We start from the raw sequence: 26,171 nt of genomic DNA, 5'->3' as shown, positions 1-26,171 counted from the left end.
ACGACGTGTGCAACGACGAGACACGCTCGATCGCCTCCATTTGACTAGATTGCACCGGTTTGCATCGTTTTTTCCTTCTTATTGTCCTTCTTGTTTTTTTGTTTTTTTTTTTTTATTGGATAAGTATTCGTCCTTTGGTCACGATGAAGGTATAACTCTTTTGGAAATCGGTGCTTATCAAATGGAAAAAGGGAGCTCACTTTGGAGAATAAAAATTCGATTCTCAAATGATCGTCTCAAATAATCTTCACTTATCTAAACTTCTTTGCTAACTGGTCTGAATTATACTTTTATTGTGAATAATAGTATTAAGCGACATTCTATAGAAGATATTTTGAAGATATTTTGAAGATGTAATATAATGTCTGGAAGGAATTTGTCTTTATAAGATCATTTGAGGATCGTTGTCATTGGAGTCTGATAGAATCACGATAGAATATTTTTGATTAGTTGAAAAGAGTCGTTGAGATAGAAATTGTTGGATGTGAATACGTGAAGGTAATGTGACGTTTTGATTTTTGAGACGACTCCAATGGGTGATATATCGTTGTATATTATATATACCTATATATTACGTATTAAGAAAGTACGTGATAAGAAAGTCTTTGGCGTAGGACGTAGAAGTTGATAAAGATTCGTGCATGTGACTGTTGTGCCGTACGATGTGTCGGTATGAGCCCTGATCGTTTTATTTTATTTTGTTTTTCGTTGAGATCGATCGGGCGCGCCGATCGCGCCGTCCCTACAGATCGATAATCTGTTGACGATTCCAGCACGCCGTCAGGAGATCATCAAGATGACCGAGCAGCTGATCGAGAGCATCAATATCGGAGATTTCGAGGCGTACACGTAAGTGACACGATGATGGATAAATTTCGGGGAAATATGAAATTAGCAAGAGAAGTCGTTGGAAAAATTGATTACGGTATCAAATTGTGACGAAAAAAATTTATCAAAGTGTGAAAATGTCAGTAAAGAAATTTCATTATGGCGTCAAAATGACATTGAAGAGATTCTTTATGATACAAAGTTTAAAAATGAAACGAATCATTGTATTAACAAAATTTTAGAGAACAAATTTGTCAGAGTAATGAATGAATAATGAAAACTGCGTTTTCATATAAAAGGTGACATCATATAAATTTTTCTAATTAATTTAATTATAAAAATTGTATTTTAATATAGTTGATACTGTTTTATCGATAATTATCGATTGATCAATATTCTGCTTTCACTGCATCCCAATGAAGTTAGAATGAAGGATATTCGGATTCTAATATTTCCTACGCTTGCAGGAAAATCTGTGATCCACATCTGACTGCGTTCGAGCCAGAGGCTTTAGGTAATTTAGTCGAGGGAATGGATTTCCACAAATTTTACTTTGATAATGGTAATTATGACTCATTTGCATCACTGTTAATCGTACCGCGCTGACAAAGCACCGCACCGTTGTGTCTACGTTGTACCTCCGTTTCGTTTGTTCCACTTCATTGCTGTATGTCGTGTCATGTCTTTGCTTTCTTACCCCCGTACGAACGTGGCGTAATCGCGATGTAATCGCGTTTCTTATCCAGGCGTTAAAATCTCCGATCGATCGGTGCATTGGTCGTCGAATTTCACGTCGATGCAGCTTCTTATTGCACTTTCCATTAATTTTATGAATCTTTATGTTTAGCATAAACACTGAACGCACAAAATTTCTTTCAGTCGATAGCGTTTTTACCAAAATATTAGTTACAGAAGTGTTTTAATATCGTTCTTTAGAATATTCATATTGTTCGTTCAATGCTAGAATAATTTCAAAATGTACATCTCTCTCTATGATTTTTGAAAAATCTTATGTGTTGTCAATTATGAACGATAAAATGCTCGTAGATACGAATGGAAATTAATAAGACACTTCTTTTGCTTGGTTTACTTTTTTATCCTTTTTTATCGTTGAAATTATCAATGACAGCTTCAGTGGTATATAAACGAACGTGTATATTCACAAATAACGAGCGTTTTGCTTTTTAAACACATAGCAGTTCTGGCGAAGCACTGCAAAGCCGTGAACACGACGATCCTGAACCCCCACGTGCACCTGCTGGGCGAGGACGCCGCATGCATCGCGTACGTCAGACTGACACAGTACATGGACAAGTGAGTTATAGTTGTCTTCAAACATACCATCTTCCTGTACGCCGAATTTATTTTTGAAATTTACGTGCGGTCAAAAACTCGTCAAAATGATCAATTCTTAATTTCTCATAGAAATTCTATAGATCTATTCTATATATAGATATTCTTGGAGATGTAAACGGTTTTGTATGAAACGTGTTTTACTCCGTGCATTATATATTTTGTCATACATCTTCTCCTATACCGAATTTCTTTCTTACTTCATTCGTTCATAATTAACTTAAGGTTATTCAATTTGAGATCCCCTTGAGTAACTTCACCATTAACAAAACACGTTGTAAACGTCATACGCGTAAGAATAGAAAAATTTGTGAAATTCTATGAACATGTGATTGCGTATTTTGCAGACAAGGCGTAGCGCATACCCACCAGAGCGAGGAGAGCCGCGTGTGGCACAAGAGGGACAACAAATGGCAGAACGTGCATTTCCATCGAAGCATGCTCACAGGGCCATCGCCATTCTCCTACAGTCATAAGTAAATCAAGGTGGCGGAGGAAAAAGGAATAAAGGGGGGAAGTAGAAGAAGGGCCGATGTGTCGGTGGACGCTCATCGCCTCGACGCGTGGAACGAACCAACCGTGCAAGAACACGCGATTGGAGCACACTCCACACTTCAATCCAAACACACTTCTCTCGATACCGATAAATGGATAAATATGTAACAAGATCGTTTATCTATTTATTTATTTATCGATCTACAATATACACACATATAGAACACGTACATACACGTAGACACGTGAACACGCGTATAGTTAGTATTAAGCGCGACAAAATGGAAGGGAACGGGAAAAGCGAGAAAGTGTCAAGATAGACATATGTTGAGGCTCGCTTCAGTACCTGCTCAGCGTACTTACCACGAAGCACCGTGACCTGTGCATCGGCCTCGATAGGGAACGATTTCCGTGGATTCGTGGTGATTCGGAAAAGAAGAGGATGAAGAAAGAAGAGACAAGTTTTATAGCTGAAGAAGAGAGCTGCGTGTTACGAAGAGCACTGTTCTGTCTTTGGTACGATGAAGATGTTTCATCGGTGTAGGGTACTGTTTGAGATACTTGAAGGCTTCTTAAGTGTCGTCGGTAGTATAAGATTATTTGTCAGATGCTTGAAAGAACAAAAAAAAAAAAAAAAGAACATGGTAGAAATACGTCTCTAGAGGCGTCAATAGGCATGAGAGATTTGAATAAAAGACTAGCAAAGAATTTAAAAACAAGAACCATGACTGAAAACAGATAATTCTATAAGATCTGTAAAACTAAACGACCGTCTCAATTTCCAAAAGGAAATCGTATAGTACCAAGGAACAATTTTATTCCATCTATATTCGTCTAATATTTGAGAGGAACCATCTTAACAACTTCCTAAATTAAAAAAGATCGAATCCAAAGATCTACCTAAACAAGAAAAAGCACATATAAAAATACCCATAAAAAATACCTTAGATAATAAATTAACAAGAAGAAAGAAGGGACAGAACAAGCCGTCACGCAATCCTGAAGATCAGAAAGACAAGAGAATCGAGATCTAAGAAGGAAGAAAATCTAGGAAAGATGGAAAATGGGGCGAAACGGTGTTCCATTGGCATCGATGCCGAGCATCGTGAAAGGTCATCGGTGAACGTCGAACGGAAAGGACGCGTTTAACCAGGGAATGGAAGACCGGAAGTATATATCGGTGATTGCACGGAGAACCGAATATAATCGTTGAAATGGCACACACGGCGAGAGAAGATAGCGCGATCGACGAAGGAGATGGCGCCGGCACGTCGGCATCCAACGCGTATTTAGTTCGTACGATAGTCGCTGTACAGAACAATCTTCCATTGTAACTTTTTTCTTCTAATTTTCGTTCTCGTCTCTCGCTACGACGACACACCGGGAAAAAAGAAAAGGCAAACCAAAAGAGAAATCCATGAGTAGATCCGCGCGCGCGCGTGCTCTCTCTTGTAAAACCGCACGATGAATAAGGAAACACAGACACGCGTTCGTTAAAACATTTTCTAAAGTGTACCTGCTGTATCGTTGATAATTTCTAACCGAATGTACGAAAACGCGCATTCGTTCGTTCTATTTAATTCGCGAGGAGTAATATATATATATACATATATATGGAAGTTAGAGTTATTTAACGAATTGTTTCCAAGAAAATCTTGTGTGTAATTAGTGGAGGGATGAAAAGCAGAAGAGATTAATAAAAGTTACAAACTGTTAGTATAATTAATAAACGATAACGTGTAATTATAAACGATACCGTATGTACGCTTACCGAGCGTCGAGAGTATGCTCGAAGCGAATGGGCTCGAATTGAACGATATGCTTTCGACGAAAGTGGCGAACAAGGAAAGCTACTCGCTAGAGATGATTATCTGGATCGGTGCATACGCTCGCGTATACACACGTATAACCATACGCAACATAGAGATTACGCGCGATAGTTCGAGAATTATAAAAAGAAAATTGGGGAGGGGGGTTAAAGTGAAATAAATTAACGTAAATGCGAAATAAAATTTATTTTGTAATAAGTTATATTAAACATTTTTCAGTATGCGTTTTCGAAAGATAACTATTTTCTTTTTCTTTTCTTTCTTTCTTTTATTTTTTTTTTTTTTTAATTTTCCTTAAGATAAACGAGCTAGTTTGTCGTTATAGTCGTAAAATAAAACGTATTTTTCCTGAAAGCGAAGTCCGTAAAAAGGTGAGGCCCAGGGCTATAGCCCCCCAGCTCCCCCCTTAATCCGCGCTTGTCCGAGAGGGAGAGAAGAGCGATGTTTAAACGTTGTTACCTCATCGTCGTAAGGCAGTTTCGCGGCTGGTGCGACGCGTAAGTTGGGCGCCGCGACGCGCGCCCCGCCAGTTCCCGCGTTACGTTTCATTTTACCAAATCGATCTCGAAACGCCGAGTGCTCGTTGCCGAGCTGCCGTCGAACACAGAACCACGAGACGAGCAAAAAGTAGAATGAGAAATGAAGAGAAATAAGGGAAACCCTTGCAAACCACGAAATATACAGGGTCAAAGAAGAAAATGGTAAAGAAAGGAATGATCGATAGAAATTTTACCGAGTTCTATTAACGAAAGTGGTTTCGTTCGTTTGTAGCTCGGTGCGCATTGGCCGTGCACGAAAGGATCGATCCACTTCCTGGCGTTCGTCGACGAGAAAGAAGATGAACGAACGAAAGGGACAAAGTAATAGCAGGATAAAGAAACAGAAGTCGCGGCGCAGCGGCGAGAGTAAAGTAAATATAATATCTCAACGGACATTGTTTAGAAACACGGGGAATTTAGGTGATCTGCGATCGGACACTTTTTTCGTCGGATTTATGAACACCTTCGTTCAGAGAAGAAGGAAATGAGGAAAATGAGACAGGAAGAGGAACAAAGGAGCAATTGACGAGAGAGAAGGAAAAAATAAAGAGAGTAGAGAAAAAGCAAAAAAAAAAAATGTAACACACGATAAATCTTTCTTACACCGTTCGTACATCTACTATTAATTAATTGATTAATTAATTAATTATTAAATACGACTTTACGAGAGTATAAATCGATTATATATATTATATATATAAATATAAATGAACAAGATTACCTAGGAAAGAAATATGAATACATGTTTTTCGGTGAAGAGGGGGGAGGGGGGAAGAGGGAGAATGGTGAAGGAAAAGATAGAAGAAGGTTCTCCATCCGCGAGAAACTAAATAATCGGAGGAACATTTTTGCCATCTTGTTATATAATATATATATTATGATACGTGTATGTACGCGCACGCGTGCAGACGCGCGAAAATTCGTGATACGCGCGTTTCTCTCGCGTTCGAAAAATGGCGTCATCGATTATTTTAAATGATCGTTCATTGATTTACGACTCGTTCTACTTCCTTTAACTTTGTTAATCTTAATTAATTCTTCCGCATCGAATTATTTCTTTTATAAGAATATTTATTTACGTAATATTTATAATACTCGTTCGATTTAATGATCGACTGTGCCGATTCTAACGAATTTCAAAGACGAATATATGTCGTGTAATTTTATTTCGTCCAAGATACTAATTTGTTTCGTTTTTTATCATATTATTCGAATGAAACGATCGATCGACATTGTTCGCGATTGATTTACTATTAAATTGAACGTCGATCAAGCGTTGGATCGGTTTGCACGATCGAACACGCTCGAAAACGCGCGTGCACGCCTGCGCGCGTGCGCACTCCGCGATTTACCGCGTATGTATATTGATAGCAGATAGCAGAACGCGAAGCGAAGAATGCATGGCGGTGGAGAAAACGGTGGAAAGACGAGTGAAGTTGAAAGAGAAAAACAAACGATTTAATATATTGCAGATACTATATTATAAATATAAATATAAACATAAAGAAAATTAAAACTTAAGGAATAGTTATTTCTACTACTCTAATTCGTCGCTTCTACGTGTGATTGTTGTATAAAAAAAAAGAACAAAAAATACGATTATTGATTTATTATCATTGTTATTACACGATTATCATTACACGTTACGACTACTACTATTACTATAATTATTATTAATTATTGCCAAGCGAAAGCAGTATGTTAGGGATAGAACCGGGAGCACGGGAAAAACTGTTGAAGAAAAGTCAAAATGAATGAACCAAAAGGAAAGTAAATAGAATCGAAGAAAAAGAGAGAGAGAGGAAGCGCGTGTACGAAGAAAGAAAAATAATTTGTACGGTCCGATTTTGTTTCCTACGGTAAAAGGTATTCTTAATTGACGTACGAATGGATTTCCAGAGAGAATAGATAATCACAGACAAGAGTAAGATTTCCAAAGGAGCAAGACCAAATGGAAAAGAAAGCGTAACAAAGTATGTTCGAAGCGTGTAACACTTGAGAAAAGAAGAACGACAAAATGTGAAAGAAAGAAGAAATAAGAATAATAGAACGTGACGATCTTCATTAATATACACATTTATAGTTTACGAATCGTTAAAATGATCGGGAGAGCTAACGGAAGATCAAAGAAAAAGAAAATAAGAGTAAAAATGAAACACGATATACCAATTATACATCGATAAAGTATCGATTGCGAGGGAAGTTGAAGAATGTTAGATAAAGTCACGGAAATGGCACACGCTCGCTCGCGCGCGTTATTTACGAAGTTGTTTCTTATTAAATAATAAATAGAAAAGAAGAAGAAAGAGGGAAGAATAAAAAATGGACAACCAAATTGGGGAAAAATATTAACGAATAAAAGATAAAGGAAATAGAAGAAAGAATGATTATTAACGCGGAGGGACGTGTCTCGCTTGCCCGCATCGGATTTTGCTGAAAGTCGTTGTTTCTAATAAAAGAAATAATAATTGAATAGAAATTCGAACCAGTTCAGCAACCATTTTCACCGGTGTCTCGTTAGTATGATACTCTCTTGTAGGTTAAACGTAAAATACAGTTTAGTGTGTAATAGCGTTAATTGTTCTATAAAGTTCTCTCACATTCCGTGCAACGTCTACCGAAAGTTCTAATTGTTATCGTGTTTGTCGGCAATTCTCAATTTTCTTTAGTAGCTCCACATAACATGGAAATTAATCGTCGATTAATAGTTGGAGCGTTTCTTCTTGTTCATTTCTTCTTCTTTCTCTGCTTTCTTTATCCTTTTTCATTGGTAGGATCCTTTGAAATGTTCAATGTTTGATCCTCAATGGTTTTATCTGTTCGTTAAAGGAAGCAGTTAATTAGCCTTCTTATTTCTCGCAAGAAAATTCTTCTTTGTAAACGTCGTATATCTTCAAAATTCTTTCTTTTCGATGTCCACGAAATTCTAGTTACGTGATTACGCTGCAACACGCGCAAACAACTTCTCCGAGTTCATCTTCGATCATTCACTTCTTATCAAGCAATTCGATTCGTCACGTTGCACTTTAAAGTCGATTTAGTCAGAAACCCGAAACTTCTCGTCGTTTTCTCGCCCTTCGCTTCATTGCAGCCTGAATAATCTATCACGAAGACGAAGAAGAAAAGACGAATTCATCGAAGAAGACAAGTAAAAATACCGATTATTCGTGTGAGAATCGTTCGAGGGACTCGTGTAGCGGTTTTCTCGAATCACAAAACATCACGAGGTAGAAGATCGATTAGAATTCGCGCGATCGACCATTCATTCGTGACATTCGCCTCGAAGAAGCTACTTTCAGCAAGATCTGCTTTACTTTAAGTAGCGGTACGCGCGTGGTCGTTTGGATATCATTTATCGGTATCGTTCGTGGTTTTTATAACGAGAGAAACATCATTTGGGGAATTTGAAGTGAAATGAAATTTGAATTTCGGGTGAAACGATTTGAATTTGAAATGATGATTTGGAGAATTTGCATCGTTAGTGGTTTTCATAATGTTACAAAGATGATTCGTGTGGGGAAGTTGAAGAAGGAAGAAATGATTTCGTTTTGGAAAGATGATTTGAGGAAATTAAGGTAGAATACAAGATGAAAAATCATGAAATGTCTGCAAGTAAAGTAAATTGAAAAGGAAGGGAGAAGAAGATCGATTAACGAGGCATTTTCGTCGTTCGCATTTTTCTTCGATATATTCGATCGTTCCAAGAGATTTTAAACGAATTAGGTAGAACAAGACCGTTCGTCTGATGATATACTTTGGATTTAATATCCGTTCGATTTTTCTAATCATGCATGATACGATAAACTTAACGATCATCCAAGTAAGCACACTTTTACTTTCCTCTCTGTACGATCTTCAAGATCTTCTTTGCTTCAATTGACTAAACTCGTTATTGTATTGTACAAACTCGTTTATCGTTCGCGCTGATTCGAACGAGTTAACTAGTTTCCTATTGTTACGTTGCGAATAGGAAATCCAAGTGATCAGAAGGAATTAGAGGATGGAATTCGAATCCTGCCTCTCTTGCTTCGCTCTCGTCTTCGTTTAGCGTTGTCGTGGTCGTTATCGTTGAAGAAAGGGGGATAAGCGAGAGGGTGTAATCGTGGTACGCTCGAAAAAGTGTTGCTTTCGACTGGTAATCCTGTATAGAAAAAAGAAAAGAAATATATTCAAAACTTTGGAACAATGCGAATGTAGATCTACGATTCGATAGTTTGAGGATCGGAAGATTCGAAGATTCGGAAACCAAAAAATTATTATATTAAAAGATTAGAAGATGTAGAGATCTACGAAGGATAAAAAAAATTTTAATTTATTGAAAATTCGAAGATTCAAAGGTTTCAATACTTAAAAGTTTGAAAATTCCGAAATTTCAATATTTGAAAGCTCGAAAATTTTGAAAGTTTCAATATTTGAAAGTTCGAAAATTCACGTTAAATTACGTTAAATTACAATGGCCAGTCGCACGCCTTTTCGCGTGAGCCAGAGGAAGAATCGACCGTGGGGCGCGTTATGAAAAGAATGGAAAGATAAAACAAATTTAAAGTACGGCGTAGAGCCGTGACAACCGAATTACCGAATTCAATCGACAGTTTAGCGGTTAATCGCCGTAGAGTGTAATTAAACTATTAAGTCTTGTTTAAGGATGAAAAATCGTCTTCTACGTGAGAAACCGCGACACAGCGACTCGGCTCGCTGTAAGCTCACGCGCGCACACACACCGGCCGATTGCTGCGTATGCACGATTTTATTACAGTGATTTTTCGGTGCCGCGTTTTAGAAGAGTACACACACCGTACAGGTGAAAACTCAAGAGTCAGCCGAAAGTTTTTAGAAATGCGGACTGAAACAACAGCCATAATCCGTGAGACTCGTAGCAAACAGAAAAAGCATATTAAAAATACGAATCAAGTTCCTCCCAATCGTTCTTCCGGGATGCTCGACGCATGGCGTCGCGCGTGATCTGAAGCCGTGTACACAAAATCTTGTGGGATACGATTGAAAATATAGTTCGATAGCACCTCTGTATATTTCCTCTTTTTTTTCTTTTTTCAGTATTAATTATTTTTATTCCTTTATTCTTTGCTATTTACTAATCTTTTTTTCCCAATGTCTGTGATCAAGAAAGTTAGATTATATTTAGAAACATATTTTTCGCAACTAAGAGAAGTATAATAAAGAGCAATTTTTGTTGTCTTCGTCAGTTAAGCTTCTCTATCATTTTTATTATTTTTACCGATCGCCCTCGTACACTTCTTCTATATTCGTTCTCCTTCCTGTAAATAACCCTATTCTCTGATAATGATAACATTATTCGTTTCATTAGCCCAATTTAATGATAACAACTTAAAATAGTCTTCTAGTGAGATGAATAGTCTCCATTCGTTAAGTTTGTTACGAATAAAAGATACGATATCGGAAAAGGGATAGTGGCATTCGGAAACACTAGCTACAGCAAAAGTGCTGATTCTCCTCAGAAAAAGAACAAAGAACGCCGCAGGAAGCATTGCTGCCAAGTATCAACATTTCCTTGCTAATTTCGTCGAAGTTAGGGAAGACATTAATACTGCAAGTATCAGTGCCTTTTAGCTAATCGGATTCGAACAAACTATTGATACTTCCTTCGTAGCAGTTTCCTTTTCCACTGTACCTTACCTATCGTTCCCACGCGATACCTACTAAGTCCAATTTAATTAAACTGTCTAGCAAATTTTTCGAGCTATATTTTTAATCGTTCATTCCCGATACGTATAAATTTTTAACGTGAGAAAACCAAAAGGTCACTGATTGGTGATCGTGTCTTCGATAGATTATTTTACGAAAAAAAAAAAAAAAGAAAAAGAAAGTAAGAATGGAACCGTGGTTCCTAACAATCGACGAAACAAACTAAAAGACGACGGCTACGAGAAGAAAGCAACGTAAAGACGCGGTCTTCGGCTATTTTGACCTCTCTTTTCGTCTCTACGCTACTTCGAAGGTCCGCGTTTCGAAGGATTTTTTATCGTTCCGTAACTTTTTGCGACCCTAACCTACGCAATATAGAATTATTAATTATCGTAACTTTTTAGCGTGTGCGTGCGTCTATTTGTGCATGCGTACGCGTGATTCATAATAATCCAATTGAGGTACAGCTCGGTTGATTTTGCACGACATTTCCGGATCCGACTAATTCGGATCGACGATATATCTCACAGCCAGAATTCGACCGGTTTCGACGCGTATTATCTCGAATAATTAGAAAAGAGGAATCTAATTAATAGTGCTAATAATGAGATAGATAACAAGTTTCGAATTGTCGAGACGATCTCGTTTCAAAACAGCGTCGATACACTTACATATCTTCTACGCTTCAACATCGAGAGGAAAAAGAAAGGAAACATATTACAAAGGAACGCTTAGTCGACGATCGATGCACACTCGCCAAAGAAAAAAATAAAACATAGATTAATCGCACACGTGACAGTGCGATTTTTTAATCTTTACTTTTTATCATCGAGCGTGCGCGTCGAACGGTCGAACGTTTGAACGTTGTTCAAAAAGAAACTAAAATAGTAAAACGAAGAACAAACCATTTCGAGCTTAAAGGAACCAGAAGACAAAAATGTAATAAGACAAAACAAAAAAATATACGCGATACGTGAAAAGCAAGTTAAAAAAAAAAAGTGAAAAAGGAGCGAACAAAAATGCAAAGAACATACATAGAAGGCAAGATAAAAATTAACAAAAAAAGAATGATGGAAAATGGTAAAAAGAGGAAACACACACACGGATACACACATACACGGGAGAGAAAATACAAAACGAGTTCGATGAAGTCCTCCATTCGATTTCGCGATTGGCGGACGATGCGTCGAAGAAAATCTAGTGAAAAAAACCAAAAAAAAAAAAAAATGCAGAGAGATACGAATTCTATTAGCGGACGTGCGATCCAACTGTGCCTCGAATAAAATCTTGAGCGACGTCCCCTCCGACTAAAACGAAAAAATTATATAAAAAAAAATTCACGAAAAATGTGAACAAAAAAAAAAAAGATTATGATATGTAATAGATTGTAAACGTTCACTACTATTCTTATTGATATTATTGTCATTATTATTACTGTCATCATTATTATATTGTCATTGTTATTGTTACTATGATTACCGTCACGCGCATTTTAGAGGAATTATTCAATCTACGATGGCGAATTCCGCGCGACATTCGTGTTTTTACTTCTTGAGCGTTGCGATGAGGAGAGAAAAGAGTAAGAAAGTGAGAGAGAAAACAGAACGAAACGAAAGAAAATTCACGGACACCAGATAGAGAAAATTAATTTCCCGTGAAATACGCTATTTTCTAAATAAAAACTTCAAAGAAATAAATTCCATAGAATCTGGAAAGTAGCGAATTTTTGCGCTGGGAAAGAAGTTTCTAAAATTCTACAATTCTCGATTCTTTCGCGTACAGATCGAAGTATTCATGTTTCGATCATCGATCTTCTCGGTATTCTCTATTTCTCTTCGCCTAAATTGTAATATGTAGCTTTCTATTGTAATCTACCGCCGCGTAAATTCTATAATTCCACTTGAAGGACTTGAAAACGTTCGAAATATCTAGACTAGGATTTCCCCACTTTGATTACGACTGATTTATAATCCGCTTCGATATCGAGTTTAGCTTCCAATAGATTATTATCGATAAAAAAGCATTACACGGTAATCTAATTATATTAAGAGTAATCTAATCTCTTAGTTCTATTAACAAAGCGTGATCTATTAGCGTCACAAAGCTTTTTAAAGTGGAAATCGTTAAGTCACACGACGATCGATGATCGATAGACGATGGATCCGACGCGGCAGGATTGTAGATCAAGTTTTCTGCCTCCGATTTCTCTATTCTATCCGGTGTCGCGTATTTGAAAGCATCGAATCAACGTTTCGAAGGGAAAGAGCGTTTCTACGAAGCCCGGCTTTTGGTAGATCTAACGATTAGCTCGAACCTTGATCCATTTGTGGACGAAACGTCGATCGATCTCGCCCATGTTGGTGGAATCGCCAACTGGAAAGGGAAGAAAGAACGAAAATCAGCGTGAGAATGCGTGAGAATATACGATAGAGCGAGTGTGAGAATGAGAGAATGGAGTGAGAGCGTCGAATAGAGAAAAATGTGTGAATTATTAAAAGAAAAAAAAATCTCTCATCGGTACATTTAATATAACGCTAATTCATTATTACAGACATTATTGGATTTACGGTAAACGGATAAGCGATTGATTACAATTTTGTCCTAATGTTCAGAGAAATAAAACAAGGAAATACACACCCGTTCCCGTTATACACTTCCGGTTCTGCATCGTACCACGTTCTTCCTCGTCTGTCGCTCGTTCTCACATTCTTAGCTTCCATTTAATCATCTTCGGTTTTAGCTATTTATCGTTTAGCTGTTCTTACGGAACCGCACATTTTGTTACTAATTTCGTTTTGTTGTTTTTTTTTATTATTATTATTATTACCGTTACTTGTGATTACTTTGTTCCAAATATTTGTTCCTATGTCATCCAATTGTCTGGATAACAAATATTACTAATCTCCTAGTTAACTACGATTATTCATCAAATACTTATTCCTATATCGTTTAATTATCTAAAAGGTATAATCATTGTTTTCTGATTTATCTTGTTTAACTGAGACTATCCTTCAATTATAATTATTTGTTTTTACCATGTCTATTTTTACAAATGTTCTATAACGTTTTCATTGATTACAATTATACGACTGAATATATCCCATCAAGTTCTCGTGATTAATCACGTGTCGACGTACGGTTCACCAAGTAGAAGATAAACTCTCTCGCAAATACATATGTAAAGATACGTTCGAATTTAGGTGACTGATAGGTAAACGACGGTTCGATAAACGAGCGGCAGATAAGGTAATCGTCAGTGAACATCGCGTTTTATGTTCCTTTCTTTTTCCATCCAATTCGTTGTTCCTCGGTCGAATACCTGTCTATCCCCTCCTCCTCCTTTCTCGTCGATCACGCTCGAACAGACCCCAGCAAACAGTATCTTTAACCGACTGTTAAATATTTTCAAATAACATTTTCGTATCGTTATTTGTTTCAATATATTACTCTTCTTCGTCATATGTACGAAACAATAATTCGTCTATCGTGTTAAAAAATTATTTTGAATATTATCGAAGTCATCGAATTGTTTCCTTGAAACGTATAAATATATTTTACGTAAGTGGTTACGTATTCAGTTACCGAATTACTTCTGATATTTGCTGGGATCTCGTTTCACACGTTCGACGTCCTGACACACATTTTACACGTCGTAAAATATTTTTCTTTTTTCGTGAACCAAAACCGTCGATTCGTTAGCGATCGTAATTTGTAACGCGAATCTACATATCTCGTACGCTTCGTCCTCTTCGATATTAGGATTCCGTTACCTATGTTAATTATGGTTATCTCGACCGATTATGTATGCCGCCATAGTTATTATTTTATTATTATTATTATTATTTTAACGATTATTAATATTACGGTTAATTTTATTACAAATGCAGCGTTCATATTTTGTTATTAAATTAGACTCTGTTGTTGAATGAACCTCGCATTTCGTTTTATTTTCTCCGCTTACGTTTCAAATCCCCTGCTCCCTCCTTCGTTTCTTTGTCGTTAGTCTTCTATGTATACGTATTTTCGATGACATCAACGACTGAAATAATATTGAAACACGTGGAAGAGGAGGTGTATGGAGAAGAACATGAAGATGCGTTTGCGTTCTTCAGAATTTTTATTATAAATAAATTCTCTGAATATATATCGGTACACCACGGTATCCTACAACGACGTTTCTCTCCCTTGATGAAACCTTCGAGTGCCTGAACATCATTCTTTAACGTTCTCCGATCTCTCTGCAAGCGTCTCTACGTCGCAAGCATTCCTACTTTATCGAACTGAGCGAACGAATCTACAAACTTAGCGATTGCCTATGTTGTCTCCTCTATGTGTCAATAAGTTACCTCAAAAAATCGGCCAATCTTCGTTAATTTCGTTATTTCATCACACGGAAAAGAAAACAAAGAAAAGAAAATGAAAACATGTGACCGTGAAATAGGCACGGTGGAATTTTTTTATCTTTGAACTGCATACAAATTGAACATTAACGAAAAGAATACACGGAAACGTTAAATTTAACCGTATAATACGTAACCGTTTCTAAAAAGTTCGGAGATATAAAGTTGGTTAATTTGGCGAGGAAGATAAAATGTCAAGGTTCAGGTTCTTAAATGGAACCCTAGTATTTATATTATATTTATTATCTTATTGTGCACCCTAAGGGTCGTTTAACGGGAGGACGAATAAAGTGCATTTCCGATCAATTATCAGTTAACTACAACAGCGTAACATTATCGAGAAACATGTGTGATAATTAGTTAATCAACAAGTGCACTTTACTTGCATCCTAAATAACATGTATTATATTATAGTTCCAATTATTGATCCGAACCTGACACCAAAATTCTGTATAAAATATCGAAAATATTTGACCTTATCGTATTTTCCTCTCCAAACATAATAACTCTATAAATTCGAAAGACGAGAAAAACAATTACATTGCACAAGCTTGATACACCAAACACGCGGTATAAACAGAGTCAGAAGAAAAGAAGCGACAGAAAATAAAAGTGGTAAAGAAAAAAAATTCGACTTATCTTTCTCGATGCAATAATGATAGGTACGCAAAGCTTATCAGATTAAATATCCTTACAATTAACAGTGAAGTAGTATTGCAACGGAAAATCATAAATATATGAATTCTTCTTTTTCTCTTCCTGATTCTTATTTTACTATTTTTTTTTTTTTTTTGTAATTTTTCCTTTTTTTTTTCTTTTTGTTTCGAAAGTAAATTCGAAATCTGATCAGCTGGCGTTGCGATAAAAATTGTCTCAGTTGAGATCTTCACAGACGACAGTATCGCCAAAAGCAGCTTAGCCACCTCGTAATTCGCCGGCCTCGTCGCCGCTCCTCCTCCTGTTCCGACCGCGTCCTATAAAAGAACCGGAATTATTCTGTAATACCTCGTTCCAATCAGTGAATGATAATCTAACGACAGACTACATTATTTGCTGTCGCGCACGGATGACCAAAACGAGCTAAACGGCGACGTGCTATACCAAGTGTTCTTCTGATGATCTACCCGTGTGAATGAAAAGGAAGCGAAAAAATTACAAATAAATATTAACGAATTATAATAAATGAAATAATGATATTGATTGATATAATAATGATAAATGAATGATAATGAGACAAAATTATGCAGAAAACTCCTCTCTCGTTTTGTTTGTTACAGCACTTTAAAAATAATTCTGCACAACATGTAAAAGAAGAAACGTTAATAAAAGAATAATCTAATCTTACGTGTTTGAATACATAAATTAGGGAATTTAATGTGTATGAACATATATAACATTCAAGAGAGCATAACACTTGGCAAACATGATACATTTTCGTTTCTTTCTTTTTAAACAAAAACAGTTATCGTTATCGATTGGTTTAATAATAAGATTTATCATCTAGATGGCCAATTAGTAGAGGAATGCAGAAAGGAAAGTCGATGATATTGCATAATTTCGTTTAATATATGTTACGTGCTTACTAGTATTAATCTAATATTAAATAAAGACAAATATACACATAGATATGCATATTACGTGAAATACCTGTCCATACCGTGACTTAGTTCGTTAGCTACAATATAAAGAATTATTACCGCTTTAAACTTTATTCTGAAGTAGAGAAACGATTATAATCGTTTATCATTCGCGATAAGCTTACAACGATAAAAATAAGAGAGAAAGAAAAAACACCTCGACAGTAAGAATCACACATTTCCTGGTATATTAAAGATATATCGTGTATTGATTAAAAACTTTATTTTCATCGCTACAATAATTTGCAATGGTAAAATACCGATGTGACATTACATGCATATGTCATTTAATCGATATTTGTCCTTCTCTCGCTCTCTCTCTTGTATACATATGTAAATTTGTTATATGCATAAAAAATTACAAAACTTTTCGTTATCTGTATTATCATTGTTTATGTCATATTTTTATATTACTTTTTTTCTTTTTATTCTTATAGCCTCTGGGGCTTAGAAATGATAAGTTAATATTTTGTACTTTATTTTGTCCTTCTCTGTTAACTCTTTATCCTTTCTTCTTATTTTAAATTATATATAACATAGAATTTGTAAACAAGCATGTACAAGTATCTTTATAGAGTTCCTTAAAAATATATGTAAAAAAAAGAGAATAAAGTATGATGAAATTTCATGAACGTAATGGTATTGTTACAAAAGTTATGGACAAGTTCACAAACGTGAAGAAAAAGGAGCTGTTAGATTCAAACTTTGTACGCCGTTATTTACTCCGATACCTGCGCGTTAATCGGGGGAAAAAGCAGCCGAATTTCTTCACTATGTTACTCTTAATTACGTTGGTCATACTAATGTAGTGTACTACCGGAAGGCTTGGAAAGTATTATAAGTTTTCACTACCTCTGCGTATCTGATTGAGACATGCCAGCATTCTGATCATAAAAACAGCCGGTACAGTCATTGTGTCTTTCGTCTCTTCCAACATGACTGCATTCCTCTTTTTCAACTGTAAATTCCATTATTTTTATATTTTATCATTTAATTATTAGTATTTAAGTATTTAATGGTAAATAATATATAAGGGCTTACATCTTCCGCAAACTTTTCATCAAAGCTGGACTCTTCGCTTATCGGTGCCCAAAGCTTAACATCGTAATCAATACCAGCTGTGGCCAGCAGTGGTAAATACGGATGTGGTTGCAAACAGTTAACGACATGTTGATCTGCTTCCAGTAACATGCATAACCTGGCCGTGTCTTTCTCCCATATGAACACATGGCCACAATCGCTACCCGACATGACGAAATCGTTGCCCCAAAAGTTTGCTTCTTTAATCATGGTCCTAAAGAAACTAGAGTCAAGCGGAGGAAGACCAACTGATCAGATAATATGGCGGCCTTATACGATATGGCCCACGCCGTTCGAAGGCTTTTTCGGAATTAAAAACGTGTCAACAATCATGGTTTCCGAGAACAACTCAAATATCTTTGTACAGACACAATGAATACAAACGTTAAAACGTTATATACATGAAGGTAAAGGTTTTCAAGAAACCAAACTCGCCAAATAGAATTGGTGTTTCAACAACGTTCCACAAATGTTTCGATTAAAAAGGTTTCGATTGCAATGGATTCCATGTTAATCTTTTAGTCACAAAATTTAATCATATATAGCCTTCTCAAGATATCGTCATTTATTACGCGAGAATTGCGTTAATCGTTCACGACCACCAGATTGAAAGTTACAACAATGCGGAAGATAGAAATATACCTAGCGTTACGGTGTCCCATATATTTCTGCTTGACACGAAGCTCCGTTACGCACGTTTTGTCGAAATTCGCCGATCCTCGACGCGTTGGAGCATCTCCCATAGCTTCCTCCATTTCTGTATCTGCTGAACTTCCTAATCTAAATTATTTGAGAAAAACGCAATTTTATACTCAAGTATTTAACATTACGTTGCAGAAACCTTCTACTTATAACATTTTAAATATTTATGACATACCTTCCTCCAGCTTGTATATCTTCATCCTCGCTATCACTAAAAGCGCTTTCATCAGTCTCTGTCAAAAAGATAATGTATGATTTCTGATCTTCTGAAAGATATATCTGTTTACGTTACATCAACTTACTTTCTTGTATATCACTATATCGTATATGTTTGTCATGACTTCTGCCCGAGAATGTTCCACTACTTCCAGATGGTCCTACACAATGGAATGTTTTTATTCAAAATAAATACAAATAGAAATATACTTATAAGACAATTAAAAAAATAATGATGTACCTGCATGATAACCATCACGGATCATCTCATCGGCTACACCAAGAGATATCGTTGCACTTGATGAACTTTTATCCGTATAAGTTAAACTTACAGCAGGTTCAGTGCCGTGTCTGTAAATAAAACGTAAACGAATAGAAATATTCGATCGAAATATGAGTCTGATTCATTTAGTATTATTCTTTCATACTTTTCAAGGAATCCGACTCTCATTTTCGTTAATCTATCTTGAAGGTTTTCCATCATATGTCCTTCTTGTTTATTTTCCATACTGCTACAAGGAGAGTCGTCATTGCTACTTTGATCATCTTCCGGTAGATCACTGGACTTATCCATAGTACGCGATGAACACGGTTGAGCAAAACACTGTTGTGTTTCTACTTGACTAGATTCAATTTCCATAGGAACATGTGATTTGGATTCGACCGACGATGAACTCTCATCGATCGTTTGCTTCAAAGGCATTGTTTCATTGGATGGCATTTCTTCTTTCGTTTCTATAGAGTAACTTGTCCCAGGATTACTTTGCGTACCGCTAGTACTTGGACTTTCTAATCTATCTGGTTGTTGCTCTGAAACAGCTACGAGTTATCCATTTATCATTCTGATAATCTGATAGGAATCAAACAACTTCAAATAAGATATAATTATATAAATACCTATTTCTTGATTAGCCTGAGTCGGAGCTCTTTCAACCCTTTCGGTTTCGTTGTCTCGTCTCTCTTCGTTTGATTCCGTAACGCTTTCGTTGCTATTTTGAGTGTTATCTTGATGATCAATCACGCCTTCTAAGCTATCTTCGCCGCCGCCGCATAAAGCGGCTCTAGTGGCTGGGTCATTTAACATTCTACTGAGAACATCAGTCATTCTCTGCATTAACGAAGTTTGAAGAACAGGTCTGGCTTGAGCAATTTCTAAAATACGCAAAAGTAAATGTATACATTGTTGTTTCAGCAAGTTAAAAATAACAGACATTTAATATTCAAGTACCTGTACCGCTACGTCGACCACCCTCGCATTCAGGTCGAGCATCGGGACCGGTATCAGACCAGTCTCCTCTAAGTCTTAGTCTACGTACTGGCAATGGCGAACGTAATCTTTGCTTCTTACCCTCTCCTTTTCTAACTGCGACATCTTTCTTTAACTGTATACTAGCTTGGTCCTAAATAAACCGATCGATTTTGTAGCTGAATATAGTACGCGTATTTCCTTGAAAGGGAAATGTCTTTTATACCTTCACATTGAACAGGTAAAGATGATCGCTGCTATAACTAACAAGAACATCCTGCCCATCTGGACTATAATTCAATGATGTTATTCTGTAAGAATTCCCTTCAAATTCTGGGACCGTGAAAGTACATAAGGCCTTTACTGCTCCAGGCGTATCTGTCCAGCCTGCAAAATTATTTGACAAATCTTTTAACTGCTCTTATATTTGGTTTCTTTTATTATGTTAAGTACTCCAGTTACCAGTAGCTGGTGTTCCAAGTGTTCTTCTGTCAAGTATTCTAACTGTACTGTCAGAACAACCTATCGCTATTTGATGGGGTGAAGCAAGATTTACAGACAAAGCAGTTATAGCTCTTTCACAAGAAACTAACACATCCTCCGTGCACCTTGAAGTATTACACTTGTCCTTTATTCTAAGATCAAACCATCTCACAGTTCCATCTTCCCCACAGCTTAAAAAATTATGCGGCTCACCGGGTATTGTCGCTATTTCATATGTAGTACCGACATGACAATTAAATTGATTATGAAATGTTTTTGTTCTTCTTATTAAATCTGTAACCATGAAAATTTTCCTGTTAGTTCACGCAGCCTGTCGCAGCGTTTAGTCAAAGGTCATTGAATCTTCACCTGTATACAAAATAATGCCATCACCACTACAAGAAACTATCCGATGATCACCACTATTAGGCAAAAACTTTGCACTAAATATATTTGCTCTATGACTGGTCTTATAGTCTGTTAATACCTGTAACAAAAATGTGAATTGAATTCATTGTTAATGTTTCTGTCTATGCTTATATATTCATGACATTAAATATATGTAGAACTTCTTATCCTATTTAATTAGCAAGATAGTTCTAGATTGATGGTTCTAAATGATAAAATTAGCATACATGCATTACACGCAAGGGTTTTTGTTCATTTGGCAAAGCTTCTGTATTTCTATCTATGTCAATGTTAGACCTTGACTAGAATTAAACCATCTATGATATTTCCTTGAAAAAGGATTATTGCCAATGAAACTTCCTTGAATGTACTTTCTTCTAGTGAACTTCGTTACCACTTAATCTTTTATAATAAATTTTTTGTAAATAAAAAATTACGGACATTTGTCCAAAAATATTAATATGATATATGAGACATAATTTTATACTATAATGTGTTATAGGTACATTCACAATGTATTTATAGCATTGTGATAATGTAATAATACTATCATATCAAACTTAATATTATATTATGAAAAGATAAAGAAAATACAATAAACACATAATGATAAATATATTTCTTATTAATAACTAAAAATATGAATACAAGCTCAGTTTGTTAACAAAGAAACACACGTGTAAGTCTCTTAAATTGCTTTGTCAAGGGTGAAAATATAAATAACCTTGGCACGGAATTTTACAAGACACACAAATATAAGTAAAATTAATATATATATATATATACATTATAAAATAAAAAAAATTTTAATACAACAAATATACTAATTTATTTACATCTTGGATTTTTTAATATAAAAATTATTTCCATTCAGCAAAAAAAAGTAGTTGTTTTATTATATTAAATTCGTAAATATGACCTATATTCTATGTAACTGCAACAGCACTATTCTTTCTTATATATATTCCTAATTCAACTAATATATGAAAATACAAGTTAATAACAATGCACACTTACTTCATAATTATAAGCATTCGTAAGGACAAGATGCTGGTCATCACTACCAGACAATATCAATTCTCCAGTAGCATTCCAACAAACAGAGTTTACACAACCATTGTGAACTTTTAATCTCTTCAACAATGCCATACGTTGCATCATTTGAAGACTTGCTAAAATATACATACACAAAGAAACATTTAACTTAAATATTAAGGTATTTGAAAAATATGATAATCACCACGTTTGTATTTAATAACAATGCAAGCGTCTTTATGTAAAGAAAACAGATCTAAAAAGATCTGTTACTCAGTTTATTTAAATGAAACACAAAGTTATCTAATTTTTAACAAGTTTTAATAATTCTTTTTCAGCGTTAAAATAGAGAAAAAACGTCTTGATCTTACACCATATTACACTGTATAATAAGGTTAATTTTTACTTGAAAACAGAATACCAAATACCTTTGCTGCTGGAATAAAGCTTCATCCTGGTGTAATCATTGTAGGGCTGATAATAAATGTCACGAAATATATTTGAACGTGTCTTCTTCATGGTTAATCCTTAATTATTACGGTCAAAATTAAACGTCAATTTGCGGAGCACATCGATCCCGGATTAATGTCAAATTTCTGATAACCGTGGTAACTCGTGAACGAAGTCTGTCAATCAATGAAGAAAACGTTTTTTCATATCGAATAGATCAGAGAACGAACAACGTGCTCTTACGCAGCAAAAATCCACGAGGATTGTACCAAAACGACATGGCACTGCTACTAAAAATAAACTCCAAAGCTTCAAAAATTTGTGCAATCGGATGAGCCACGATCGCTTCTGACCAGAACAGCTGAGCGAACGTACACACACAATGCTAAGAAGAAAGTGCGCGAGAGCTCGATCATTTCATAGGAGTATAATCGATGTCGACAGTGATGTGACACACATTCAAAGAACCCTTCATTTTATGATATGTAAAATAGACTGTAAAATTGAAGAAATATATTTTTATTTTTTAAAGAATATATCTTTTTATAGATGAATGACAATATCTTTTCTTAATTAAATTTTATATTTAAAAGTTTCACTTATACTTTCACCTTTAAACACACTTTTAGTCAAACATGTTGATTATGTACATTGTTACGTATCTATATACCTGATATGCTACGAATATGGTTACAAATTTATTCCAGTATTCGGAGCGAATTTTAAATGTTATACAATTTTAACTAATATTATTTTAATTTAGCTAAAGAAATTTATTTGAAATACAAATATAAAATTTGTTAATACCAGACTTGTTTTGTCTGAAAAGTCATGCATCTACATATATAGACTAAAAATTTATAGGAACTGATTAAAGTGGTTCTCATTAAGATCTTATCAAAATTTTCATATTCTCAAAAATATTTTGCACAATAACTTCGGCAATTAAAAGAGCTATCGATATTTATCGAAGTCTCCTATTGAGAAGTTTACACTTTTTTTCCTAAATGTTTACAATTTTTTCATAAATCGCCGATGCAATGTCTAAAAAGTCAACAAAAAAATGTGCAAGCCTCTAGCGGCGAACAGTTGAATTATACGCACATATTTGCTCCTGTGTTCTTGGTGGGAGAAATGTTCGTATACACGGTAAAAAGGAAAATGTGCATTTGTACTAGCAACTAGTGAAGACAAATCACAAGAAAAGAATGCGAATTAGATCTAAAAAAATTCCGAGATATAAAGTCAGATTCCAAAAAATACCTAAATAGTACAACCTTCTGCAAGATTATATTCTTCTGATATAAAATTGAGATTTTGACAAAAATTTTTTACTCCCGAAATATCTTAGAAAATGATATTATTTCTAGAAATTTTAGGTTCCGAATACCTCTTATGTTATTTTATTCTTTTAATACTTACTAATATTTACAAATACTTTACAATACTCGAACTTACTCATCATTTTTTATATTATAACTTATCCCTTAAATTTATGAATATTGGAAATGATTTGAGAATTGTGGATGTTTGAAAGATTTTAAATGATTAAACGCTTTGTTCATTTGCAAAATAAGATTGTTTTATGCAATTCAATTCGCAAGTTTAGAATAATTGTGCAATCTTATAATTTCATAATTTTCTGCATAATAATTTGTATAATTGTGAAATTACAGTAATTTGATTCCATTGTTCGACTAATGGAGTTAAAACTATTTTATATGAAAATTGCGATCAAAATGCCGCTCGTTTTCGAATCACCTGTTTTTCGTACAGCCCGATACAAACACACATTTCCCCTTTTACTGTATATACACACCTTTCTCCCACCAAAACGTCAGAGAAAAAGATGTGCGTATAGTTCGATTGTTTGACCATTAGAGGCGGTAATTCGTGGAGCGTATATTTGGCTGAATGTCACCAATGCTTATCGGCGATTTTCTTATTCCCTATTCATCTCTGGTGTGCCAAGTGATTTCATCATTATCGTGATTCATTTGTGTTCGATTCCATTATTATCATATTTGATATATTTCTACAATCAGCGGAGGGAATAAATGTGCCCTTCAAGAAGTACTAGCCGGGCCGCGCGAAGGCTACATAAGGTTATGAATATTTAGCATTTCGAAAAGACCAGATCAGTGTGATACTGAAAACATCAAAAGTGATTTGGCACTATTCGCCGCAAAAATGACAGTTATGGATTTTTTTGGTTGTGCCTTTTTGGCTTTCGGTCCACCGTTGGCTATGTTTACATTTACTGTCGCAGCTGAACCTATTAGAATCATCATACTAATAGCCAGTGCCTTCTTTTGGTTAATTTCTTTATTGTTGTCATCGGTGCTTTGGTATGCTGTGGTGCCACTACAAAATCACCTCGCATTTGGACTTGTATTTTCTGTACTATTCCAAGAAGCATTCAGGTGAAATATCAAATTTACTTTCTCTTTAAAACACAATATTTTTTATATTCTACTTTCGCTTGAATTACTTGAAAGTTGATTTTTTTGTTATTTTTGTACAGGTATCTCTTATACTGGGTACTAAGGAAAGCCGAAAGAGGGCTAGATAAAGTAACAACAACACATGTAGCAGATAGCAGACACGTGTTTGCATATGTATGTGGTTTAGGTTTTGGTTTTATGAGTGGTGTTTTTGCACTAGTCAATGTTCTGGCAGATGCTGTTGGACCTGGAACAATGGGACTTCGACAAGGCACAGAGTACTTTTTTATAATATCAGCAGCCACAACTCTTTGCTTTATCTTATTACATACATTTTGGGGCGTTGTATTTTTCTCTGCTCTTGACAGAAAAAATTGGGGTCAAGTTATTTGGGTTGTTGGCTCACATTTGTTTGTGTCATGTATGACCCTCTTAAATGTATATCAAGCTTACGTAGCTACCACTTTATCCGCTTATGTTGTTTTGATTATAACAACTGCACTTGCGTTCAAAGTTGCTGGTGGCAGACCCCAAAGTATAGTTCAGTGTTTTTCAAGACAGTAAAAGAGAAAACTTTTATAAGAAAGTTAAAATACAAGTAGTTGTGTTTGACCCGAATGAACATCACAGAATGATGAAATTTTTTTTCCTTAGCCATTTGATTGCAAGGAGATTATTCATTGCTCTGATATACACTGTGTGTAAAAGGATATGATGTTAAATTAACAAACCATATCTTTGGTATTACTAAACAAGCCTATAACGATTAGGAGTATATTCGTACAGATCCAATACATGTTAGACCTTACTTTACACTTGACCAAAATGGACATCTGTTAAGTGTACCAGTATTATTTATCTTTCAAATGTAATATTTTTTCGCAAAAAACTTAAATAGTAATACGTTCTAGCACAGAATTCCTTGGTCAAACTGCTAGTCCGTCCCTTAACCCATCGAAACAATTGTATAACCAAGACGCGACGATGTTTCGATCTAAAATCGAATTATATTGAAATGTACGATATTTTGTTTGTATTGCAAAAAAAAGCAAAGTCTAAGATAAGTATGGATGTATATATGTAAGAATGTATGCATATATAATGTATGTACATGTTCTATCAAACGGAAAGAGTAAATTTATGCATCAATCCCTGCCTTATATCAAAAAATAAAACTATTCAAAACAGGTTATACAAATGATGATAATACGTAAGGAATTGTTCAGTAGTTTTTGTATGTATATAAGATCCATTAATAATTGTAATTTAGGTGTTTAATATACATCTGTACATTTGGCATTGTGTTTCACTTACCATTTCATGGTTTATTACTCGATTCATATTACATTTCATATGTCATTC

The 26,171-nt window shown here is 35.2% G+C and overlaps 3 protein-coding genes across 42 annotated transcripts in view; 2 read left to right on the top strand and 1 right to left on the bottom strand.

Annotated features, from left to right (window-relative positions):
• LOC117231927 (calcium/calmodulin-dependent protein kinase type II alpha chain) overlaps positions 1-5,601 on the top strand; it is a 149,254-nt gene extending 143,653 nt beyond the window's left edge. For 24 of the 35 annotated variants that reach the window (XM_033490909.1, XM_033490906.1, XM_033490903.1 and 21 more), the window contains 4 exons: positions 774-849; positions 1,296-1,390; positions 2,025-2,142; positions 2,529-3,580. In XM_033490909.1, coding sequence (XP_033346800.1) covers positions 774-849; positions 1,296-1,390; positions 2,025-2,142; positions 2,529-2,661 — 422 coding nt within the window. In that variant the 3' untranslated portion in view covers positions 2,662-3,580. Of the gene's footprint in view, positions 1-773; positions 850-1,295; positions 1,391-2,024; positions 2,143-2,528 lie in introns of all 35 variants that reach the window. The other 11 variants (XM_033490913.1, XM_033490924.1, XM_033490917.1 and 8 more) reach the window with 3 other exon arrangements.
• Positions 5,602-14,810: 9,209 nt separating this feature from the next.
• LOC117231926 (DDB1- and CUL4-associated factor 6-like) lies at positions 14,811-22,767 on the bottom strand. Of its 6 annotated transcripts, XM_033490894.1 has the most exons (17): positions 22,609-22,766; positions 22,344-22,541; positions 21,898-22,052; positions 20,842-20,959; positions 20,452-20,766; positions 20,216-20,376; positions 19,972-20,143; positions 19,641-19,895; positions 19,172-19,562; positions 18,985-19,094; positions 18,830-18,904; positions 18,703-18,760; positions 18,468-18,605; positions 17,787-18,048; positions 17,598-17,703; positions 16,756-16,783; positions 15,991-16,082 (listed from the first exon to the last, which is right to left on the bottom strand). In XM_033490894.1, the coding sequence occupies exons 2-17, from the start codon at positions 22,432-22,434 to the stop codon at positions 15,995-15,997; spliced, it is 2,523 nt and encodes an 840-aa protein (XP_033346785.1). In that variant the 5' UTR covers positions 22,435-22,541; positions 22,609-22,766; the 3' UTR covers positions 15,991-15,994. The 6 variants fall into 6 exon arrangements, 5 of the variants coding, with proteins under 5 accessions (XP_033346788.1, XP_033346790.1, XP_033346785.1 ...); XM_033490896.1 differs by having other exon boundaries at positions 19,172-19,553; positions 22,344-22,767; XM_033490895.1 differs by having other exon boundaries at positions 17,787-18,039; positions 22,344-22,765.
• Positions 22,768-24,242: 1,475 nt separating this feature from the next.
• Positions 24,243-25,857, top strand: LOC117231949 (gamma-secretase subunit Aph-1). The gene is made up of 2 exons (XM_033490975.1): positions 24,243-24,788; positions 24,890-25,857. The coding sequence occupies exons 1-2, from the start codon at positions 24,556-24,558 to the stop codon at positions 25,371-25,373; spliced, it is 717 nt and encodes a 238-aa protein (XP_033346866.1). The 5' UTR covers positions 24,243-24,555; the 3' UTR covers positions 25,374-25,857.
• The last annotated feature ends 314 nt before the right edge of the window (positions 25,858-26,171 follow it).

Source organism: Bombus vosnesenskii, unplaced genomic scaffold (assembly GCF_011952255.1).
Source record: "Bombus vosnesenskii isolate JDL3184/JDL3185 unplaced genomic scaffold, Bvos_JDL3184-5_v1.1 scf7180000013276, whole genome shotgun sequence".
NCBI lineage: Eukaryota > Metazoa > Arthropoda > Insecta > Hymenoptera > Apidae > Bombus > Bombus vosnesenskii.
The sequence above is the reverse complement of the archived record's forward strand: the minus strand, read 5'-3'. Positions and strand labels throughout refer to the sequence as shown.

Bases quoted from the DNA above. Each gene is read 5' to 3' on its own strand.
- LOC117231926 (XM_033490894.1), bottom strand. From the start codon at position 22,434: ATGAAGAAGACACGTTCAAATATATTTCGTGACATTTATTATCAGCCC. The intron at 19,095-19,171 runs GTATGAAAGAAT...TTTTATTTACAG, and splicing joins AGAGTCGGATTCCTTGAAAA to ACACGGCACTGAACCTGCTG. The intron at 18,761-18,829 runs GTAAGTTGATGT...TCTTTTTGACAG, and splicing joins ATATAGTGATATACAAGAAA to AGACTGATGAAAGCGCTTTT.
- LOC117231949 (XM_033490975.1), top strand. From the start codon at position 24,556: ATGACAGTTATGGATTTTTTTGGTTGTGCCTTTTTGGCTTTCGGTCCA. The intron at 24,789-24,889 runs GTGAAATATCAA...ATTTTTGTACAG, and splicing joins CTATTCCAAGAAGCATTCAG to GTATCTCTTATACTGGGTAC.